Source organism: Drosophila simulans, chromosome 3L, assembly GCF_016746395.2.
Source record: "Drosophila simulans strain w501 chromosome 3L, Prin_Dsim_3.1, whole genome shotgun sequence".
Classification (NCBI taxonomy): Eukaryota; Metazoa; Arthropoda; class Insecta; order Diptera; family Drosophilidae; genus Drosophila; species Drosophila simulans.
This window is the reverse complement of record NC_052522.2, coordinates 10267328-10287026: the sequence shown is the minus strand read 5'-3', so window position 1 is coordinate 10287026 and position 19699 is coordinate 10267328. Positions and strand designations below refer to the sequence as shown.

The following is a 19699-nucleotide window of genomic DNA, read 5'->3' as shown; positions in this document are numbered from 1 at the left end:
GCGAGGAGAGTGTCGTTCGTTTATTGCGCGAAAGTATTCTTGTGTCATCGGAAAAGTATTTTAATGAAATTTTAAATGCCAATCAATGGAAAATCCTTATAAGCCGTAAGAAGGGAAGCCGGAACTTCCGCCGTTGCTTTTAATACTTCGACGAGTACAAATACTTTTAATTGGCAATCCGAAACGCATATTAACCGATTGCCGATTTGTTTACACAGCTTTTAATAAACTTTCCGGCAACTTGGCAACTTTTTCGCGGCTTGTGGCTTTGAAATTTTAAGGGAGATGTGCAAAAGAGCAAGAAAATCAACACTAAAATAACTTAACTTTTACATTTTCGAATAAGCTTAAAATTGTTACATACATTCAAATATGTATTGCAGAAAGCAAGAATACATTCAGGTTTAATATCCAACCCATGAATGTGCTGCAAGGACCACCTGATCCTTTTACCAACCGCAGGATACACACGTACTGGCACACATATCGCCATTGCCATCGCCTTTCCTCGGTTATTTATGATAATTCAAAGTAATATCCCGGAGCAATTTCATCAACAAAGACACACGGCTGGGAGCGAGGTGAGCTCTTGTGGATATGCAAATATCCTTTTGCCAGCCCAGGATGCCCCCAAATACACCCCTCCCCCCGAACCTGGCCCCCATTTCATTTCAGCATTTGTGGCGAAGGAGGCCTTCGAAATGGGTGGAACGTGTCAAATGTGTGAAAATTGGGTAAATTTGTTTGTCTAATTGGGAGGGCAACGTGTGCTCGGCTAGCCATTATTCGTCCTTGAGGTCTTTAATTTGGCCAAGGGCAGGTGTGCCTTTTAGAAAGAATTGAATTTTTGTTTAAAAGCTTTATATATTATACATCTCACAGAAAATTTGACAACTTTGGACACTCCACAGGTTATCTTAACAAAACGTTCTGACATTGGACTCTTTTACACAAAAGATTATCTGCTGTGCACTTCTTAGCAATTCGGCTTTGATTCCGATCGGATTACGCCGACTGCATTTTCAATCCCATTTCACTTTTGGTTGGCGGGACAGGCCATTTGGTAGAGGAACTGCGCCAGAGTGCGAGTTGGCCTGCCTGTCATGTACTTTGCGGTGAGATAGGGTACCAGTCCATACTTGGTTAGCAGTCCAGTGCCCCGGGTGTCCAGATGAGCCCAATCCACACAGGGTACCAGTTCGTGGAGCACCGCTGCCGCCAGACAGGAATTCGCCAATCCACGACCATCATTGCTCAAATCGTAACCCATTTCATCGGTGATTTGCTTCCTATAATAATTCCACAATGGCAAACGCCAAACTCGATCGCCAGTCAGAGCTCCTGCGGACTGGAACTGCTTCCAGATGTAATGGGAATTGGAGAATATACCGGTGGCTCCGCCGCCGAAAGCCTTCTTCACACCTGAACCCAAGGTGGCCACATCGACTACCAAGCGAGGCTTGTAGGTGCTCTGTCCGTAGAGCAAGGGATCCGCCATTACGACGACTCCGGCCTTGTCCATATCTCGTACAGCCATTGATTTGTGATTCATCAGGGTGACCACATCGCCTGGCTTACAGGCCATTCCCGATGGCATGTTCTCGCACAGCGGGAGGATGCAGCAGATATTGATGGGGAGGGCCAAGGCCGCAACGCAACGCATCATGGCCACACAGGATGCTGCTCCCGACATGCAAGCCCTGTACTCCTCCATTCCCCTGCATTTCCTCAGATTCATGGCGCCCGAGTTGAAGGTAACGCCCTTGCCCAGGAACAAAATGGGCTTATCCTCGGGATTGGTGCCGCAATAGGTGATCTCCATCAGAACCGGTGGCTCACAGCTGCCCTTGGCAATCATGAGGAACGAATGAAGACGCTGCTGTTCAATCCACTCCATGGTGCGGATTTCCACGGTGATGCCACAGGGACACAGTGCATCTACCGTGGCCTGGGCAAAGAGTGTTGGTGTCATGCAGCAGGCAGGTGTATCACACATCCTGCGAGCTAAATTCTGAGCCTCAGCCTTGAAGACACCCCGGGTCCAACCTTCATAGTCCGGAGATTCGTACAGCTCCAGTTTGGGGATGTGTGGTGCCTTCCTCTTGGAGTTCATGTCACAATACCGCCAAACGGCCAGAACGGCACCCTCGGCGGCCTGTTCGGCATAGTCCATGCCATCTACAAAGACCTCCGAAACGCCAATCTCTTGCAAGGATCGTGCTCCAATTCCAGCCGCCACACGTACATTCTCCATGCCCTCATCGAGCATTTCCAGTTCGTTGAAGCCGATGCCCTCGAGGCCGACACCAACCACTGCCATACTGCGAAACTCTGGATCTATGTTGTTGAATATCTTGCCCCTGCCCAAGTGGCCCGTGATTTTGCTCTCGCAAATCATCTCCTGCAACTTGCCATGCAGCCGATCATTGATCTTTTCGCCAGCTGGCGTCAGCTTTGGGTCATTGTCGTTCTCCTTCTGATAAACACCGAGCACTAGACCCTTGGAGGGCTTGGGTTCACCACCGCAGGCGGTACGTATTTGGATCAAATGGGACACGGGCAGACGACGCTGGACTACTGACTTCAGAACGCTTTGTAATTTGTTCATTTTGAATTCCTATTAACTTGTCTGCTCGGACCAAATTTAGTTACTACTACTGTAAATTTCGTATTCACTTTCGTTATGCGGCGTATTCGCGATTCAACCGTTTATGTGGCAAGCAAACAACTTTTTTCACGAAACATGAAACACAAGACACGAAATACGACAAAAAATTTTGATGAAAACTTTACTGATTTTTTTCTATGTTTTCCAAAACGGGACTAGGTACACGACACTTTCGAAGTATGAGTTTGACTGAGGCTTGTGTTCCAAATACATCAGGCAAAAAAAATTATCAGCCAGATGTTGAGTTCAAGGGCTGCTTTGCAAGGGTATTTCAAATAAACGTTTATACACATTTATTTTAGTTCTTAAGCCCGTTTAATATTCAGATTTAATTTGTATAAAAGTATATATAACCCAAACTGAATATTCAGTTCATTCCCAATATGATAATAGTCTACTTGCCATTCAAGTGATGAGATTGAGTCCAACCAACAGCTGTTTCCTCAATTATGCACTGTATAATTCAAGGTAAAACTAATGATTTAAGCGGCTAATTGAACGCAAAACTTAACCAGCTCGTTAATTCATGCAAATGAGCTGCATTGATTATCTGGATGATTAACGAAATTAAATGGAATTCGTTTGACTTACATCAACAGAATGGCTGCCAAATTAATAAACTCTAACTAGTAATGCGTTTAGTGGTAACACATGCGCACATTATTTCCGTAATTGGTTTACGCAGATAACCATCTAACTAACTAACTAACTAATAGGTTTGGTTTCAAAGTGCAATCGATTATTTTCAGTCGGTTTATAACTAGTTTTTTGTTCATATTACACGGTTGAATGGATGTAATGAAAAATAAAAGTTTGAATTAACTTTTATACTGCTAGCATATGTTGTTTCATTTGTTTTTATAATTTAAGGAATACTGGATATTGCGCTTGAAACCCTTTTAATTTACTGCACAACTTTGAATAAAACTAATGATTTAATGATATTTTTATAAGTCCATGAAAGAACACGCATTTTAGTTCCCTTAATATACCATTAAAACTTTTCCTATAATCGAATTGAAAATCACATTTCCAAAGCACTTTTGATGCTGCCTTGGTATCTTAAGTGACTCACATGCTGTTTAAGCCAAAAACAAGAAACAACAGCAAAGTGTATCTGTAACTCTAAGCCCAAAGCAGTTTTCACTTAAAGTTGCTGGCAATATTTGTTGTTTCAGTTGGGTTAGCATTTTGCAGAACTTTTCGGCTTTGGTGAATCTGCAGGATGCCGCTCCACCGGAACCATGTCATAAAATGGTGTTGATGATGTCTGTCTGAGTGTAGGTCCTTATGTGCAGCCCGTATATATATAGTATGGTGGTATTTAGGTATTAGTGTTGACAACATTTGCTGCCAACAATTTCATTACCGCCACATTTAAAGTTTTGCCAAGCACACATTGAAAATGAGACAGCAGAAGATACATGGCCTCCTAAATGGTGGCACTGCAAAAAAATACCTATTGCTTATGGGGAAAGTTTAATCTAGAACACGAAATATGTGAGTAATTTGGAGATAAAATAGATTGTGCTTATCTTTAGGGTCAAAATATTTCTTAAATTTTCTTTAAACTGAGGGCCACCAATTATTTAGCTGGGGAAATATTCTCTCAGTGCACATGTATGTATGTCCTTGCAAAAACTCGCGTTCAACTCTCGCTTATGACTAAGCCAGCCGGTCGGTGCTGTTTCTATTTGTACAGCAGTCAGGCCATCCATCCAGCCTTTTGCCCCCTGAACTCTGCCCTCTACAGTCCACTGGAGAGCTCCACCAGAGAGCTCGTTATAAATGGAAAACTTTGGCTGCTTTCTCAAGTGGTTTTGCTCTACTATTTTTTTCGCCCCCCCCCATTTTTCCGCACTGTTTTTGGCTGTTGCTTTCAGTTTTGCAGTTCACATTTGATTCGAAAAAGTTTTTTGCGCTTGTTTATTTTACTTTTTAATGAGAGAGACATGTCGGGGAATCGAGATCGCATGTCCATGGTATTTGACGATTAGCCATGTGAAATGGTTGGTCAAGTTCCTGGGTTCCGTGGCAGCGAAAACTTTTCTGGTCTTATATATTTGGGTTATTTTCCTGCAGGACCAAGTTCCCGGAAAAGTTTCACGAGGTACGAAGAGGTGCAAGGGGCGTGGAAATTTGTCAAGTGGCAATTTCAACCGGTGGCAAGTGTCTGTGCAACAGTTGAACTCACATTCCACTCATCGCATGGAGCGGTAGAATGATATCTACTTGTCTGTCAGTCTGCATAATATTGATTTCCCCAGCTGGGCGCTTCTCTTTTTTTTTTTTTGCATGATTTCCAACAGGACTTATGCACTTATCCTTGGTCCGATTCCGGTCCTTTGGCAATCTTCAATCTCGTCCTCTAGTGGCTGACTGGATAACACACAGTTTGAGTGTTTTTAATTTCTACTTCCCTTTAGTAGGTATCCGCATGAGTGGGATACTGAGGATATCGAAAGTCACTGAAGGACGCATCATCTGCCATTTGAGCACTGGTATTTTCTACTTTTTTACTTTTTGTTTTTGCTTTTTTTGCTGCCCTTCTGGCCATTTGCATTCATTTGTTTGCCATTGAATGTGGAGCAAGTCTTGTTTGCCATTTTATTGAAAGTTGCAATCAAATGATTGCAGAATATGTCAGTGCCATCGACCCGTATTTTATTTATTTCTTGTTTAGTTTTTGTGTCCCAATTTTGCGGCTTTTTTGCATCTCTATTTTGGTTGGTTTTTTTTCCCAAGTTGCTGGTTTTTTAGGCAGCTGACAAAAACAGGTCACCGTTTTTTTACTTGGTTTTCATACTATAAGTTTGCCTACAATTGCTTGTTATATAATGTCATTTGAATTGAATTTCTCTGTTTTTTTTATTAATGTTAAATTTATTATTATTCAATCGTTGTTTCTAATATTCTTGAAGTTATACGCTTAACTAAAAAAGCATTCATACAATTGACAAAATAATGAATGACTTTTAAGTTTAAACCATAAATTAACAATTGTTGTAGCCAGTAAACAAATGGTCTGGTTAGTTTCCAAATAGCACTTCAAATATGTAGTCTCATTCATTTCCTTTCAGTTCCCTTCTAATTGCTTAATAAATCGGTTAAACAAACTTTCTGCTGAGCTGCTTAGTCCGAGTTTGCTGAAGTCCTCTCTCTTTTTATCCCGCTTGACTAAAGTTCGGCAAATTCCGAGCAAATATATAAATAATTGAGTTATTTGAGGAAGGACGACGAGGAAATTGGCTGAAACGAGATGTTCTCATCACTTAAATTGAAGGCAAATATGTAGTTGGATTTCCCCCATTCCGATTTCCCATCAGAGGCAAATTGAAAAGTTGCTAGTCTCGAACGAAAATTTGCAAGAGGTTTTGCGGAAAAAGAAAAAAATGAACGAGCAAATGGCAGGAGAAGCCAAGGCAAAATCCTGGCTAACACATGGGTGTGTGTTAGTCACAGAAAGTTGCAGCTTAGTTTGGCCAAAAGGGATAATTTACCAACCATCCCCCCATTGGCAGGCAATCAAAAAGTCATCCTGCCCTGGGTGTATGTGCATTTATTTGATTTTTTAATTGAAGATTAAAGTTAATTGAAATTGATCATTAGTGTGATTGATTGAGGCGACGACCGTCCTATATTTTCCTTTCATTTCCCTGGCATTTAAGCCGATTATGGCGAAGGCCCAAACGAAAGCATGCAATATGCCTGAGGAATTCCATTCGGTCACGATAGCCCCAAGAAAAATGGCCCATGACGAAAATCTACTTGTCAGCCACTTTTCAAACAGAGAGTCTGTGAAAGAGACGGCAAGATTGAGTGAGATAAAGAATTACACTAATTAATTTAAGAAGCTTTGACAATCAGCATCTGTTTGTTATCGCACTTGCGGAAAATTTATATTTTATTTTACGAAATAGGCATAGAATATGGAAGTAAAAACAATTCGTCAAAATTTAATGTCTTTAATCATAACTATTTAATGGTTATGATAATGTAATTTAAATTTAAGCGTAAAACAAATTAATTAAGGTAATAAATAGGCTTTGTACCCAATTTAAGATGTAGCTTATTTTTCAAAAAATGTATTTACAAGTAAGCTTTTATTAAAGCCCAAAAGTGTGTATTATGTAAAATGTAATCCAGATGAGGCAGTCTAAGTTTTTGACAGTGCAGCGGAAAAAGCGCTGACATTTATTAATGTTAACGCATCAACAACAATCGCTACGCCCAATGGAGTGGGCGTGGCATAAGCTACACAAGTGGAATTAAATACGCATTTGCGATGTCAGCTTCACAGTGAGCAAAAGTGACTTTGAAGAGCGCGTCATAAAAGTTTGTAAAAGTCTCGGGTGGGTGGATAAAGAGATTTACCCAGGCCACTCTGAACATAATAAAAATGTGAAGGTGCCGGGTCGTATTATGAAAATGACATTAAAATGGCAAAAGGATCATCAGGAGTAAGATAATATAAAAAACGCTACAGAGAGAGTCTCAAATCATTAAAGTGGATTGAAGAGGCAATCACAGCGATTTACCTACTGCACTTAAATCTCACTGCAAGTGCCCAATTTCAACAAAATGGCAATTATTTCCGAGTTTGAAACTGCATAGAACTGAAACAATTTGCTGGTTAGTCAGTACTCAGCATAAGTAAATAAGTGGGGTAGATATTTCTGTTCTTGGGGGTTGGATGGCATCTTAAGGGTGGTAATGAAAAAATTACGAGACTGAACCATGTCATCTAGGATATTTCTCAAAATTATCTACCTTTGTCTGTTATAATTAACATTTTCTTTTATTATTAAGTTAAAAATGTATTATATTATAATTTAGTGGCATATCTTACACATAGTTCGTAACTTTTACTTGGGAATTATTTATACTACGCAGAATAATAGTTCAAACTGTAAGTTAGTTTTCCGTTTCTTGTTTTTCACACAAAATATTACAAAAGTTGAATTTTTCACACCGAACCAATGCCTAATCCCGTGCATGTTGATCCTGCGAACATAACTCATACGTACAATATTATTTGTGGTTTTTGCGCTGCATTTTCAACATTTGGCGCCATTGGCGATTTGACGCGCAAATACCTAAATCAAAAAAAAGAACGAAAAAAATACGAACAAAATTTATTTTTACTACACACACAAGTTATGAAAACAAAAGGAAGCAAAGCAAATGCAGAAAAGCAGTTCAATAGCGCCCAAAAGTCTGCAATTGTTAAACTGTTATACGGCCAACTAAGGTCCAAGACAGCATCAGCAAAAACTGTGCTACGCGCAAGGTCAAAGTGCGCATGACCGAAGAGAGCCAAAGAGATGTAAGATGAAAGGGCGGATGCAATGGGCAATAGCAGTGGCAAAAACAATTTAACTACATGCGAAGCAACAAGAACAACAGCAAAAGGCCATGGGGTTTAGGCCAAAAAACGTAACAACTGCCTGACCTTCACCATCACCGCAGTTCTTTTTTCAGTAAAAATATCTTATACATGGTGTATGCCACTTTGAGGCGCGCTTGTGTGGGTGCGTTTGAGATCTGCTTTTGTTGGCTTAAATGTTTTCACGCTAAATGGAGCAGCAGCAGCAGCAGCTACAGCGTCATTGTGGCGGCATTGATACGCGGAAGTGGAACCACACGGCGCATACTTAATGGGTGCGTAACTATGCACTCGACAAAATAAATACAAAAATTATAATATTCATTAGTTGGTAAAAATTAGATAATTTAACAAAGATAGCAATCGATATATAGTGTATCAAGCCAATTGAACAGAATGTTGAAAAATGCTAACATTTTAAAATTATATTACAAATAGGTAGCTTAATTTTATTAAGTTTTTTCTTTTTGTTTTCATCATACATCATACAATAACTTATTATTTTCTGCCTTTAGTTGGAATTGTAACTACTTTTTTTTGTATATACTATCTGTCCTAGTGAACCTGTATCTCTGCTTGCATAATGATGCCAAGAGATCTAATGAGTTTGTTAACCCAAATTTCGAGCAAAATGAAAAGCAATTCATCTCTAGTGGAAATCGTATTCAACCAAATGATTGAAATTTTGCGGAATTTTCGCATCGATTTGCTGATTTTCTCTGTGCAATTTGAATGCGACATTTACGATGTGCGCTGGTTCAAAAATGTTTGTTGTCATTCGTTTCGGCATCGCTGGAAATATGCTGGGCATGATTGATGATATATCTGATTGAATGGGGCTTTCGACGAACTGCCTGATAGATAGACGGTTCAAAATGGAAGGACTAGCAGCAGGTGGCAGCTGCCAAGATGTAAGTATCCTTCGCTAAGCGGATTTCAACCAGGCCATTATCATCACAAAAGGAGTTTATTTCTTTTCTGTTTTGGCGTTTTTTTTTTTTTTTTGTTCCATGTGGTCTGCGTGTGCGGAAAGTTTACTGTTTTTCAGAAGGAAAGAACTTAAGTAGGATTTTTCCATTTCCACTTTTCGTATGCTAATGCAACGGGGAAAGTGGTAGAGAGCAGCATTTAATCAAGTTTATGTGGAATAAATTATATTTAGACGCTTTTCTTTGAAATAATGGCTACAGCGTTGCCATTAGGCTTATTAGAAAAGGGAAAAGAAGAAAAATGAGAGGAAAAACCACCCAAAGAAGTCAAAGCGATTAAGATGGATGATGCCCGAAAGTGGGGAGCATAATAAGACAAATTATTTGCAAAGGATATGAAAAGGGGTTACAAAAGGGAAGAAATAAAATACTTCTCATTAAAAATAATAATTAAATAAATCAATATTCAATTATATTAGTATATACTACTTGGAAATTCAATTTAAAAAAGCTAGTTTCAAAAAAACCATTAGATCTCTGCATACTGCAATGCACATTTTTGTGCAAATAAACTGTGACAGAAATACCCACAAATTACATGCTCATAGAATCTCGGAAACATATCGTGCACATAAATTCCTGCTCTATTTTATTGAAATTCTGTGCGGAACGTATGTGCAATCTCTTCTCATTTTTTTTTGTTGAATAAGCATGAAAAATATCATGCTGCATATTGTCCGAAATATCGTTTAGAAGTCTTGTGCAAAAATGCGATGTCGCAAGTATGCAGAAAATATAAAAAAAAAATACATATCAGACACAACAAAAATGTGGCTCTTCTCATGTAAATAACTGCAAATGGAGCTGTGGAAAAATAGTTGACAATAAAGTTTTTCATTGGTTGGCTAAACAAGTCAAGGTTCGGAGTTTTTTAAGTAATTGCTGCTTATACCAATTTACGGTGCAAGTTTTTCCTTTGTAAGGCGAGATAAATGGGGGTGGCATGTTTACGCCCCATGATTTATGGCGCTCATTTTTCGAGGACATTATAAAAAAATAAAAAATAAAAACTTTTTGGTGGGTCAAAGTGAAAGGAAGTCAAACAAAGATAAGCGAGAAAAAGTTTGATTTTGTGTGCCATTTATTTATTGTTCTCAATTGTTGTTAAATTTTGAACTTGTTTCAAGTTTCATCTTCACACGTCACGAAATTTTAAAAACTTTTTAGTATTAAAATCCCCTATTTGCTTAATCCCAATATATAGGTATGCTTTTTTGCGGTATCCTTATTTTCAAAGACATCCTTGTTGCATAAACAGAGGACCGTGAAGTATTTAGCATACAACCAAAAAGTGGGTTCTCATTTTTCGCTCGCATATTTTCGCTCGCATATTTTCGCCCACAGCTTTTATCCTGCAGATGACGGAAGTCTCAAAGTGACAGACAATTTTAGCCTTAACAAGAATAACAGCAGCACGCTGAAGTGATGGAAACTCTAGCCACATGTGCGCAAATATTTTTTCCTGCTTCTGGCTTCTTCCGTCAGTGCCTTCCAGCCGCAGTCAGCATTATAATGAATTACATACGGAGGAGAGATCCTTGTGCCGGGAATCCGGCAATCCTAGCCGTCATCAACATCGGGCAACAACTACCTATGGAAACCGTTCTGAGCACTCGCTTAGCTTCCTTGCCACGCTTTGTTGGCTGCAGCAATTTTACAATTGACTGTTTCTGCTGCTGCTAAATGGGGAAACTCCCCGTTTTGCAGTGGAAACCCCCTCTGTTTAACGGTAAACGGGGTGGCGAAATGGGTGGGTTTGTAAAACGCTTGACTTGTTTTACGCATTATTTACTTAGTTGGGATGCTACCTCATGCTCCACATGTACATGCACGTGTTTGTATAAGCTCACACAGGAAAAACTGTTGTAACAACTTTGTTATTTAAATTAAAAAGTATTATATGATTTACTAGAAAATTTCTAGAGGCTTAATGCCACTGAAAATATGTCTTAAATAAGGCAATTGTTAATTTTTGAACATACTATCGAAGCCGAACCCATTTCTCTCAGTGTTGCTGTGCGTGTATACCCTTTTAGTTGTCTTTGTGCGTCCATTCCGTGGGGGATAGGGGCGTGGCAAATGAACTAGTATAAAAGTAAGTTTGCGGCAAGCAGCAAAACGTTTGGTTACAATTAATTTCGTACTCTGCGCTGGGTAATAAGGGGATATATGTATGTATGTACATTTGCCCAGATACAGAGTATGTGGGTGCCATAAAAAGGGGGATTCTGATGCCCCTTAATGTGAGCAATTTCAAATGAAAACCGGCCCCGGAGTCCTGTTGCTGTAAAAGTATTTTTGCTGGCATTTCTACCATTATTTGCATCTCCAGCTGGAAATAAATGAAGGGTAAACGCAAATCGAAATTCCCTGCCAGACCATCAACAATGGAAATGGGAAAATTGCACGAATATCAAATCAAAATTATCTTTACCTGGCGCAGGAGATGTTTTAATGCCGGATGTAAAGCGCAAAAATGGGCAATAAAAATGTTTTAAATGCGTTTGGGAAATGGGCAAATTCTCAAGATATCTAAGCGGAAGAATGCTCCAATAAAATATGTACAAATGGGATACATTTTTATTTCTGTAATATTTAATAGCTAAGGCTTACTTGATCGACGTGCTTGCGAATCGTGAAAAAAGAATCCGTTTGCTGTCCGAATTACTTGTGGTAAACACACGAAACAAACACACGTTTTTGTGTTTTCTTTTTTCTTTTTGCTTTTGGCACAAGATGCTAAATGACAGGCGGCTTATGCAACATTTATTTGATATTGTATTAAATATTTAACGCACGACACGACAAAACACTTTTGCCTCATTAATCTAACGCACACAAGAGCAGCGGGCAGAATGAGCAAAAGCTGCTAATTGAAGCCGGCACAACTAAATACACAGTGCACACACAAAAAGCACACACAACAATCACAAAAGGGACACTAAGCCTTTAGTCGTTGATTGATACGGATAGCCCAAGGAATTTGAGGTTTTTCCCGCTGCAGGGGGAACTTGGGGTGGTTTCTGAAAAATTTGTGAGGTTTTTCTGTTTACACGAAAATTTTACGCGACTTGCCAATGGCGAGGCGAAAGCGATGAGCAAAAGTTTTTCCGTCCTCACGTGAGCACTTGCAAAGGGAGACTGAAATTTTGCGCAAAAGAGCCTGTAAGTATGCAGCAGCCTTTGCCGTATAACACTACAGTCAGTATAACAGTTTGATGCTTACTAGAGGGATGGGAAAAATGTATATTTATAGTGAAAGAGCTCTTTAATGCCACCTGATAAAAGGTAACATAAAATTTGGTTTAACGCACAACGACCTTCGGCATCATCAGCATAAACTTGGCCAACTATTTAACTACAAAAAAAATAACAGAAAAACAAAATAAATAGTATAAACATATGTGTTCAAGGCATAAAACCATTTCCGCCAAATTGCCCAAGCCAAGTCGCACAATTTATTTTTATTTGAACCCCGAGAAGTTTATGGTTTCTTCTTCCCCTCCGTCGAAATGCTGATTATTATGATTATTTACTCAGCCTATTTGTGTGTGGGCGTTTGGTTACATAATTAGGCCATTAAGTATAAGTGCCTGAGTCTCTGATTTCAACATTTCCACGGCCCAGCATCACAAATCGATCAGGCTGGCAAACAAATTCCGCTCGACAAAGAGAGGCAATTTTAAATGGAAACAGAAGGCTATAAGGAAAACGTATTTTCAGCAGTAACTTTTCTTTGGCGGAAAACGTAATTGAATTTTTATTGACATTCTAGCGGAAGTGGAGGTGAGGACAGCTGTCACTTGAGCGACGAAGTTGCCTGGAAATAAAGCGCAACTATTTTGTAGAAAATGACCGGGACAGTAAAGTGGAAGGACGAAAAGTCGGAACGACGAACGAAAGCAAAACCAAAAATCTAAGAAAATCAAAAGAAAATTACAAATTTCGTAAAATTAATTCCTTTTTTTAAGGCCTCTTTAAAAGGGGATTGAGCAAGGGATTGCCAAGAATAACCTAATTAGGGTTGACTTAAGGGAAACGATGGAAAATTTTCCGCAGATTAAGCTCGAAGATGCTCAGCGAAAAATATTTAAAAATAACAATTTGAAATTCAGAAGCAGAAAAAGAGAAAACGGAAAAGGGTTGATTTAAATGAAAACTGTATTGAGTACTTTTTAAGAAGGATTTTTTTTACTCATTTTTGTAATTTAGTTTACTTATACTTTGTAGATATTATGATTTTATAAATGGCATTCATACATTGTACTCCATTCGTAATGGCTAATAGATAAGTTTATAATTACACATATAATTGCTTTTCTATATGGCGATCCAGACCAAGTTCGCTTACCAATTAAAGTTCGACGAGGGCATTTGTCATGACTATCTGCATCATAATATGCCACTATTATCATTTACAGCCACCCGCTTTTGTGGGGCTCCAATCGTTTTTCTCATTACCAGGAGACACCCTCGTCTCTGGCCGGTCATTAAATTATTTTATATGGCACATTAAAAGTGAGCATAAACACACAAACTCCCATTGGCCCTTACTTTCTCTACTATACGAGTATGTGTGTGTGTGTAGTAAGTGAAATGCATTTGCAGTGGGGGGTCATAAGCCAAAGGCTTATGTGTGAAAGTAGGAGAAAGGGGAGCGGCGTCTGTCCGAGTGGCATTTCCATCTGCGGCAGGTTCTATTTGCTATTATTATCATAGTCGGAGTGCTTGGGCGGTTATTATTGTTACCACTGAGTCTGCTCGTCGGCTTCTAAGCAATTATTTAAAGCACCACAAGGACGGGAGATATGCGGGGACAACTCTCCCTTTCTTTGTCCGCGGGGAAATGAAGGCAATGTCCAGTGTTCGCTGCAGAGATTTCAATTTAAAAACGAGGCCAAACTGCTGGGCGAAAAGCGAAGGGGGGGCTCCACACACGTGTGACCATTCTTTTTTATGCCAGCACAGCAGGTTCTTCAAGCACTGTTATAAATTATATTTTTAAACTACCTTTTTCGGCAAAATAATCTAATATTTATATATATTAATTCATTCATTAATTTATTTAATATGTAACTTGCAAATACATACGAAAATAGTCATACATTTAAAGGCGAAATTTATTCCATGTTTTCAAATTAATTGCTTTCTGTTGCATTAGCTTTCGGTTCTGTAAGAAACAAAAATTGTTTTTAGCTCTTACAAATTAATGCAATTTTAAGTTAGTATAAAAACTTCTGTTTTTTGCAGTGTACCAATCACCTTTGCTATACAGTTTCGTTTGAGCCTTGTTGATTGCGTGCTATTGTGGCGAGAGATGCTTACATATTTATTTACAATTTAAATTCAGTCAGTAGCCCCGCCCTTCTGAACACTTTTCGCACCTGTCACCCTTTTGTGCCTACTTAATTGTCGCAATCAATTGGGCCAACAAGAGGTTAAAAGCTTAATTTATTACCTGTTTTTCGTATGGATTTTGCCAGCAGGCAACGGATCTCTTTTAAAACTTTATTAAAATCGGTTCTCAGTTCGATTTTTGAAACAGCATTCTCCGGGGCAGATTCAGAAATCTCTGGCTTTATAGCATCATCGTAATCAAAAAGAGAAGACTTCGTATCGTCCATAACATTATACCATTCCAGTTTTCTGCGTATGGCTTGTATTATTTGTCGTCTGGATTGGCAATCTTTACCGGATAGATCACTAGGTATTTCTAAGATGTCATCAATTTTTTGAAAAGGTGATTGTATATATTTCTCTTCGTTGGAAATTTGCTCTAAGACTTGTTGAAATTGATCCATCTTTAGCATAATATCCGATAGAGTTGCACTTAAATTATAGTTTGCAACAAGACATTGGAAAACAATGGCCAAATTTGGCTCGTCTTTCGCAGTCATAGCCTCACATCCTGAGTAGGTTTTGTTATTCATCTCACTGCCATAAGTAAAACTTATAAATTGCAACACGACAAGAACTAGCAACATCGTCTGTCAATGATGAAAATCAAACTGATATCAATTCGAACTTGTCGAACTTGAGGCTCCACTTCTTGTTAATTGATTTTGTACAGTTAGGCATATTAAATGTGTACGAGCTGAAACATTGGGCGATGCTCTGCCAACTTTCAAAATAGAGCCATAAATTTTATTTGGCACTTGTGAGGTTGCAAACTTTCGCAAAACTTGCAGCTCATCCGGGTTTTCCCGCGTACCAGAGTTTTGCCAGCTTCACTTCCTTTGTGGCCTCATTTGCTGCCAGCGGCCACCATAAATAATCCATACAAATTAACGCAGCCGTGCACACTTAGCCGCACCAAAAATAAGACTAAAATAAAACCAAAAAAACACTGAGCTCTCTAACAAGAGCAGCGAAATATACAACATTTTAATCGACACCAACTCGCTGGGTGGTTTAAAAAAAGAAAGCAACTGCTAAAATATATTTTTCGGTATAAAAAATAGCGCTTAAGCTTTTCGCATCCTCCAAACCATTTTAGGCAGCAGGCTTCTTGGGCAAGCAAAATTTATTGTTAGCGGAAGTTGTCTTTAATGGCGAACGAGCAGCCACACCCACAAGCCCATTGAACCATGGACCCCCAACTTCAGGCTGTTTTTTACCCCCAAACTCCCCAGCCATTTATTCAGTCCGCATTAAGTTGACCTTCAGAGCTGCAAATAATTTCAACTCATTGAGTTTAATGTCCTGCGCCGTATGGGCGTGGCACAGCCATTTATAAGGTCTCTGTGCCACTTAAGTACAGTCCGTTTCGTAAATAAATATATTAAGAAATGATTTACTATAATATTAAACTATTGAATTACTTATTCTAACTTATAAGCCTTAAAACAGATTCCTGTAAGCTGATTTAAACAAATATAATAAATTTTAAAAAGCAAATCGATTGCTAGGATATATACACAAATTTCAATGGAACTAAATTAGTTCAATATATATTAAGCCAACCTTATAGTTGCGAAACACTCTGTATATTATCTTTATCTGGCCACGTGTTTTCGCCCAATAATCGCATGATTTATGGCTAACAATGGTCAGGGCAGTTCTTTTCCTTCTTGGCTCATAAATATTTTGCCAGTCTGAATTTGTTTTCTTCCTTTTTCGTTCATATTTTTGTTTCCAATTTTTCGTGTCCCACAGCTTGAAAATTGTATTTTAATGTGGGAAATGGGAGACATACTAAAATACACAATATTTGGCCGTATTCAAGATGTTGGAAGGACGCTAATGCGTTTATAAAGTGTTAACATTGCGTATGCGTAATATTTAATGGCAGCTGTGCAGATGGCTGACTTTCTTCTGCCTCCTTTAGTTTATGCATATATTTTGATTTAAGCTTATGAAAAAGTGTGCCACGCCCTATTTTATGGCTTCGTGATGGGGGTTAGAAATGGGCTAAAACAATTTACGTTTACGTAAAATGAGTTTTCATGAGCGTTTTGTCCGTTTGCGAAAATGGTCGTAAATTTAATTGCCGCGATTATTGCTGCGAAAATAGCGCAGATCAGAGATAATCGCTAAGCTTAAGTTAACGACAGGAATTTACGACTTTGGCATTGTCATGTCACATTAATTTCAACTACTAAAGCTAAAATTTAAAGTAATAATAAACTTAAATTACTTGAAATACATTGAAATAACTTCTATGTAATTTATTACTTTAAAAACTTAAAACCATTAATTTCAATAAGTTTCTCTTAATTTAAATCGACTTCCGTACACATTTTTAAAGTCCTTTGACAATGTTAAATTTACTTTTGGGCCTCAAAGCGAGCAAAATTCCCCAATGGCAAGGGCAATAATTTATGCTAATTCGCTTGACTGCCATGCAGACACAAAAAAAAGCCAAAATGACAATGACTTCCTGTGGCCGAGAGTTTTGCACACACACAAATAAGAGAGTATCAAGCTGGCAAAAATTAAATTGAGCCGCTTGTAATTTAGCCAATTGCACCAAAGTGGCCGACTAATTGCCTGGGGACGAAGTACAGGAAATGCATTTGCATTTCGGTTAACGCACTAGAATATGCAATTCAAATGTGTGTCGCATAAAGAAGAGTGGTTTCCCTCAGTAAGCCGACTCCTTAACATGATGAAGTTAAATAAAGCTCGTAGTCAGGCATAATTTATTTAAAACAAACAGACGGCTGGCGAAAAGTAAAAGTTGGACGAGGATAAACTGGGCAAACAGAATGACAGCGGGCGTTCATACATGCGATTTCTTAAACACAGTGCAGGGTATATAAGTATAGAAGATATTTTAACACACTTTATAAGACTAATTCAGAATCCGCTCAAGAAAATGCTTCAAGGACCAAGGACATTATGAAAAAAATGATCTCTAAGTGTATTATTTGATTGATGATCTATTTCACTAGCCCCGTCTGTTGATGCGTCTGTTTTCCATTTGCCATTCTCATTATTATGCTCAACACTTAGTTGGCAATTTTTTCTAGCAGCTCGACGTCACCACGCCCACGACCTTCACACAGTGTTGAAAGCAAACAAGATATGGGCGGTGGCACGCCCCTGCTCTGCAATTTTCCAGAGGATTGAGTAGACTAAGCGTTTTGTCTAGTTTCAGCCGGCATCAGTTATCTGTTAGCCGTTTTATATTGTTGTTCATTTTATTTATCTCTTTTTTCAACATTTTTCTTACTTTTTTATTTCGGTTCATAGTCACTTAAGGATTCATGCAGCAGCTGAGGCCGCCAGCAAAAACCAGCAGCACCTTGTTCATGTAGTCAGTCAGTCAGTCAGTGGGTGAGTGGATGGCTGTGGGTGGTTTTGGGTGGCTGTGGGTGGTTGTGGGTGGCTCAGTGTGGTTGAGTGGGCCTGTCAGACGCCGGCGGACATGCCCTGAATTTTAAAACTGTCGTCGTTGAAAAAAAAAAGTCAGCCTTGAGACAAAAAGCAAAGCCTGCGGTTTCCAACCATCCATCCTGAGCCTATTTATTCGTACTGATTTTATTTTAATTTCATTAAAATGATGTGACAGAACTTAATTGGTTTCCATTGTGAACGAGGCGGCGGAGACAGGAGAAGGCGGGCAGATTAAATCGCTTTAAATTATGGGGACAATAAGCTGCCATCCAGAGATAGCGACAATCTGTGTGCGTGTGCGGGCGATAAATACAATAATTTCTCTTTAAAAGTTTTCCCTGAGATAAATGTCATTCAGCAATTGGTTTTCATTTGACAAAAGTTTATGGCTAATAATTAATGAATACAACTGCATTGGCGTATTTCGATTGTACGATTGACAATGGAAAGAGTTGCAGTAGGAGTAAACAAAATGAATTTTCCATTAGCATATTTAATTTTTCAATTATGCAGCGTCTCCATTTTTTTTTTTTCATTTTTTCCATACGTAATTAGCATAGACTCTCGCTGCCAGTGCATTATAAACAGTTAGTCCGTAATCTAGAATGTGGCACACTATGGGATTTCACCCACAACTCTGTCCCCCACCCTCCCCATTTTGCCAAGGACTCGCCACTCGACGTGCAACATTCAAATTGAGTTGCATAACTTGCATTGAGGTGAGTAGAGTCATTCAAATGTAAATTCCATTTGCGTTTGACACTGGAAAATGTCAGGCGCAGTCGTCTTTTGCATCGAGGTGGGGGCGTGACCCAGCGAATTAGGGTCCTTTGTACTGCCGAATAATTAACAATAATAGCCACTGATCATAAATTTTAGACAGGAAGCTGCAAATCTGTCTGCGGGATTATGATTATGTATGCAAACGATTTCGGAATTCTGCCTGTTCAGGAATGTTGCAAAACTAATTAAATAGGTTCAAGTATTGGGAAACTAAACAAAATGCTTGTAATTTCTTGCAAAATTTTAACTTACATAGCTTAACAAATATTTAAAAAATTAAATATAATTATAATAATTTTTTTATAATAATTTTTACCAGCTATTTAAATGTAAACATATCTCCTCTAGTTTGAGATACTTTAAAGTTGGTAAATGCACGCTCTTTACCCATTTTCACACGCTTTTGCTTTGACCCTTTTGCTTTCGAATAAATTTAGACCACAGAAAGCTAAAAGGAAGCTGGGCATCAGAGAAACCATCGTCATCCAAACTAACACCCACTTCGCCCCAAAAAACCAACAGTCATGTGTGTTTAAAGAGCAACCGCTCCGACGCCCATCATTCCATTTAGATGTAAATTACGAAGCGGGCAACGCGAACTGAAAACAGGAAATAAAAGGAAATAGGCAACAAGCAAACAAAGAGAACTCGGTTCTTCCCTTTATCCCCATTGTTTGAGTGGAGGTCCTTTGGACGTTTGTTTAGGACACAGACGGGACACTTTAACCCATATTAGCACAGCGGAGAAACCGAAAAAGTTTGCATACATTTGGCCAAATGTTTTGGCCGAGCTTAAAGCTGGCAAAATCTGATTTCGGCCAGTGCAATCTGAGTGCAAGGATGCAGATACAAATCCTGTGGGTATGCAAAAGTGGATACGTAGATAATGAGCCTGCAATCAGCATTGCCCACAAATGCTGCACACTTAAACACTAGAAAATGAAATATGGGAATTTTAGATCAGGAATGAATCATAAAAGTGCTAAATAATTAAAAATATAAAAATGCCTTAAATTCAAAGGTGTCTTAAAGTTA

At 38.8% G+C, this 19699-nt stretch overlaps 3 protein-coding genes and 1 long non-coding RNA gene across 31 annotated transcripts in view; 1 reads left to right on the top strand and 3 right to left on the bottom strand.

Annotated features, from left to right (window-relative positions):
• Positions 1-12185, bottom strand: part of LOC6737554 (RNA binding protein fox-1 homolog 2) — a 112872-nt gene extending 100687 nt beyond the window's left edge. For 11 of the 28 annotated variants that reach the window (XM_039293796.2, XM_039293805.2, XM_039293791.2 and 8 more), the window contains exon 1: positions 11657-12182. The gene's annotated coding sequence lies outside the window, so the exon portion shown is untranslated. Of the gene's footprint in view, positions 1-11656 lie in introns of all 28 variants that reach the window. The other 17 variants (XM_039293785.2, XM_039293790.2, XM_039293808.2 and 14 more) reach the window with 6 other exon arrangements.
• Positions 1-19699, top strand: part of LOC123327209 — a 179176-nt gene that overhangs the window by 13561 nt on the left and 145916 nt on the right. The gene's annotated exons all lie outside the window — the stretch shown is intronic.
• LOC6737553 (cytosol aminopeptidase) lies at positions 845-2877 on the bottom strand. The gene has a single exon (XM_016171275.3). It carries the CDS (start codon positions 2606-2608, stop codon positions 1034-1036), a length of 1575 nt encoding a protein of 524 aa, XP_016031338.1. The 5' UTR covers positions 2609-2877; the 3' UTR covers positions 845-1033.
• LOC27209422 lies at positions 14146-15306 on the bottom strand. The gene is made up of 2 exons (XM_016184855.3): positions 14502-15306; positions 14146-14213 (listed from the first exon to the last, which is right to left on the bottom strand). Exons 1-2 carry the CDS (start codon positions 15025-15027, stop codon positions 14182-14184), a joined length of 558 nt encoding a protein of 185 aa, XP_016031337.1. The 5' UTR covers positions 15028-15306; the 3' UTR covers positions 14146-14181.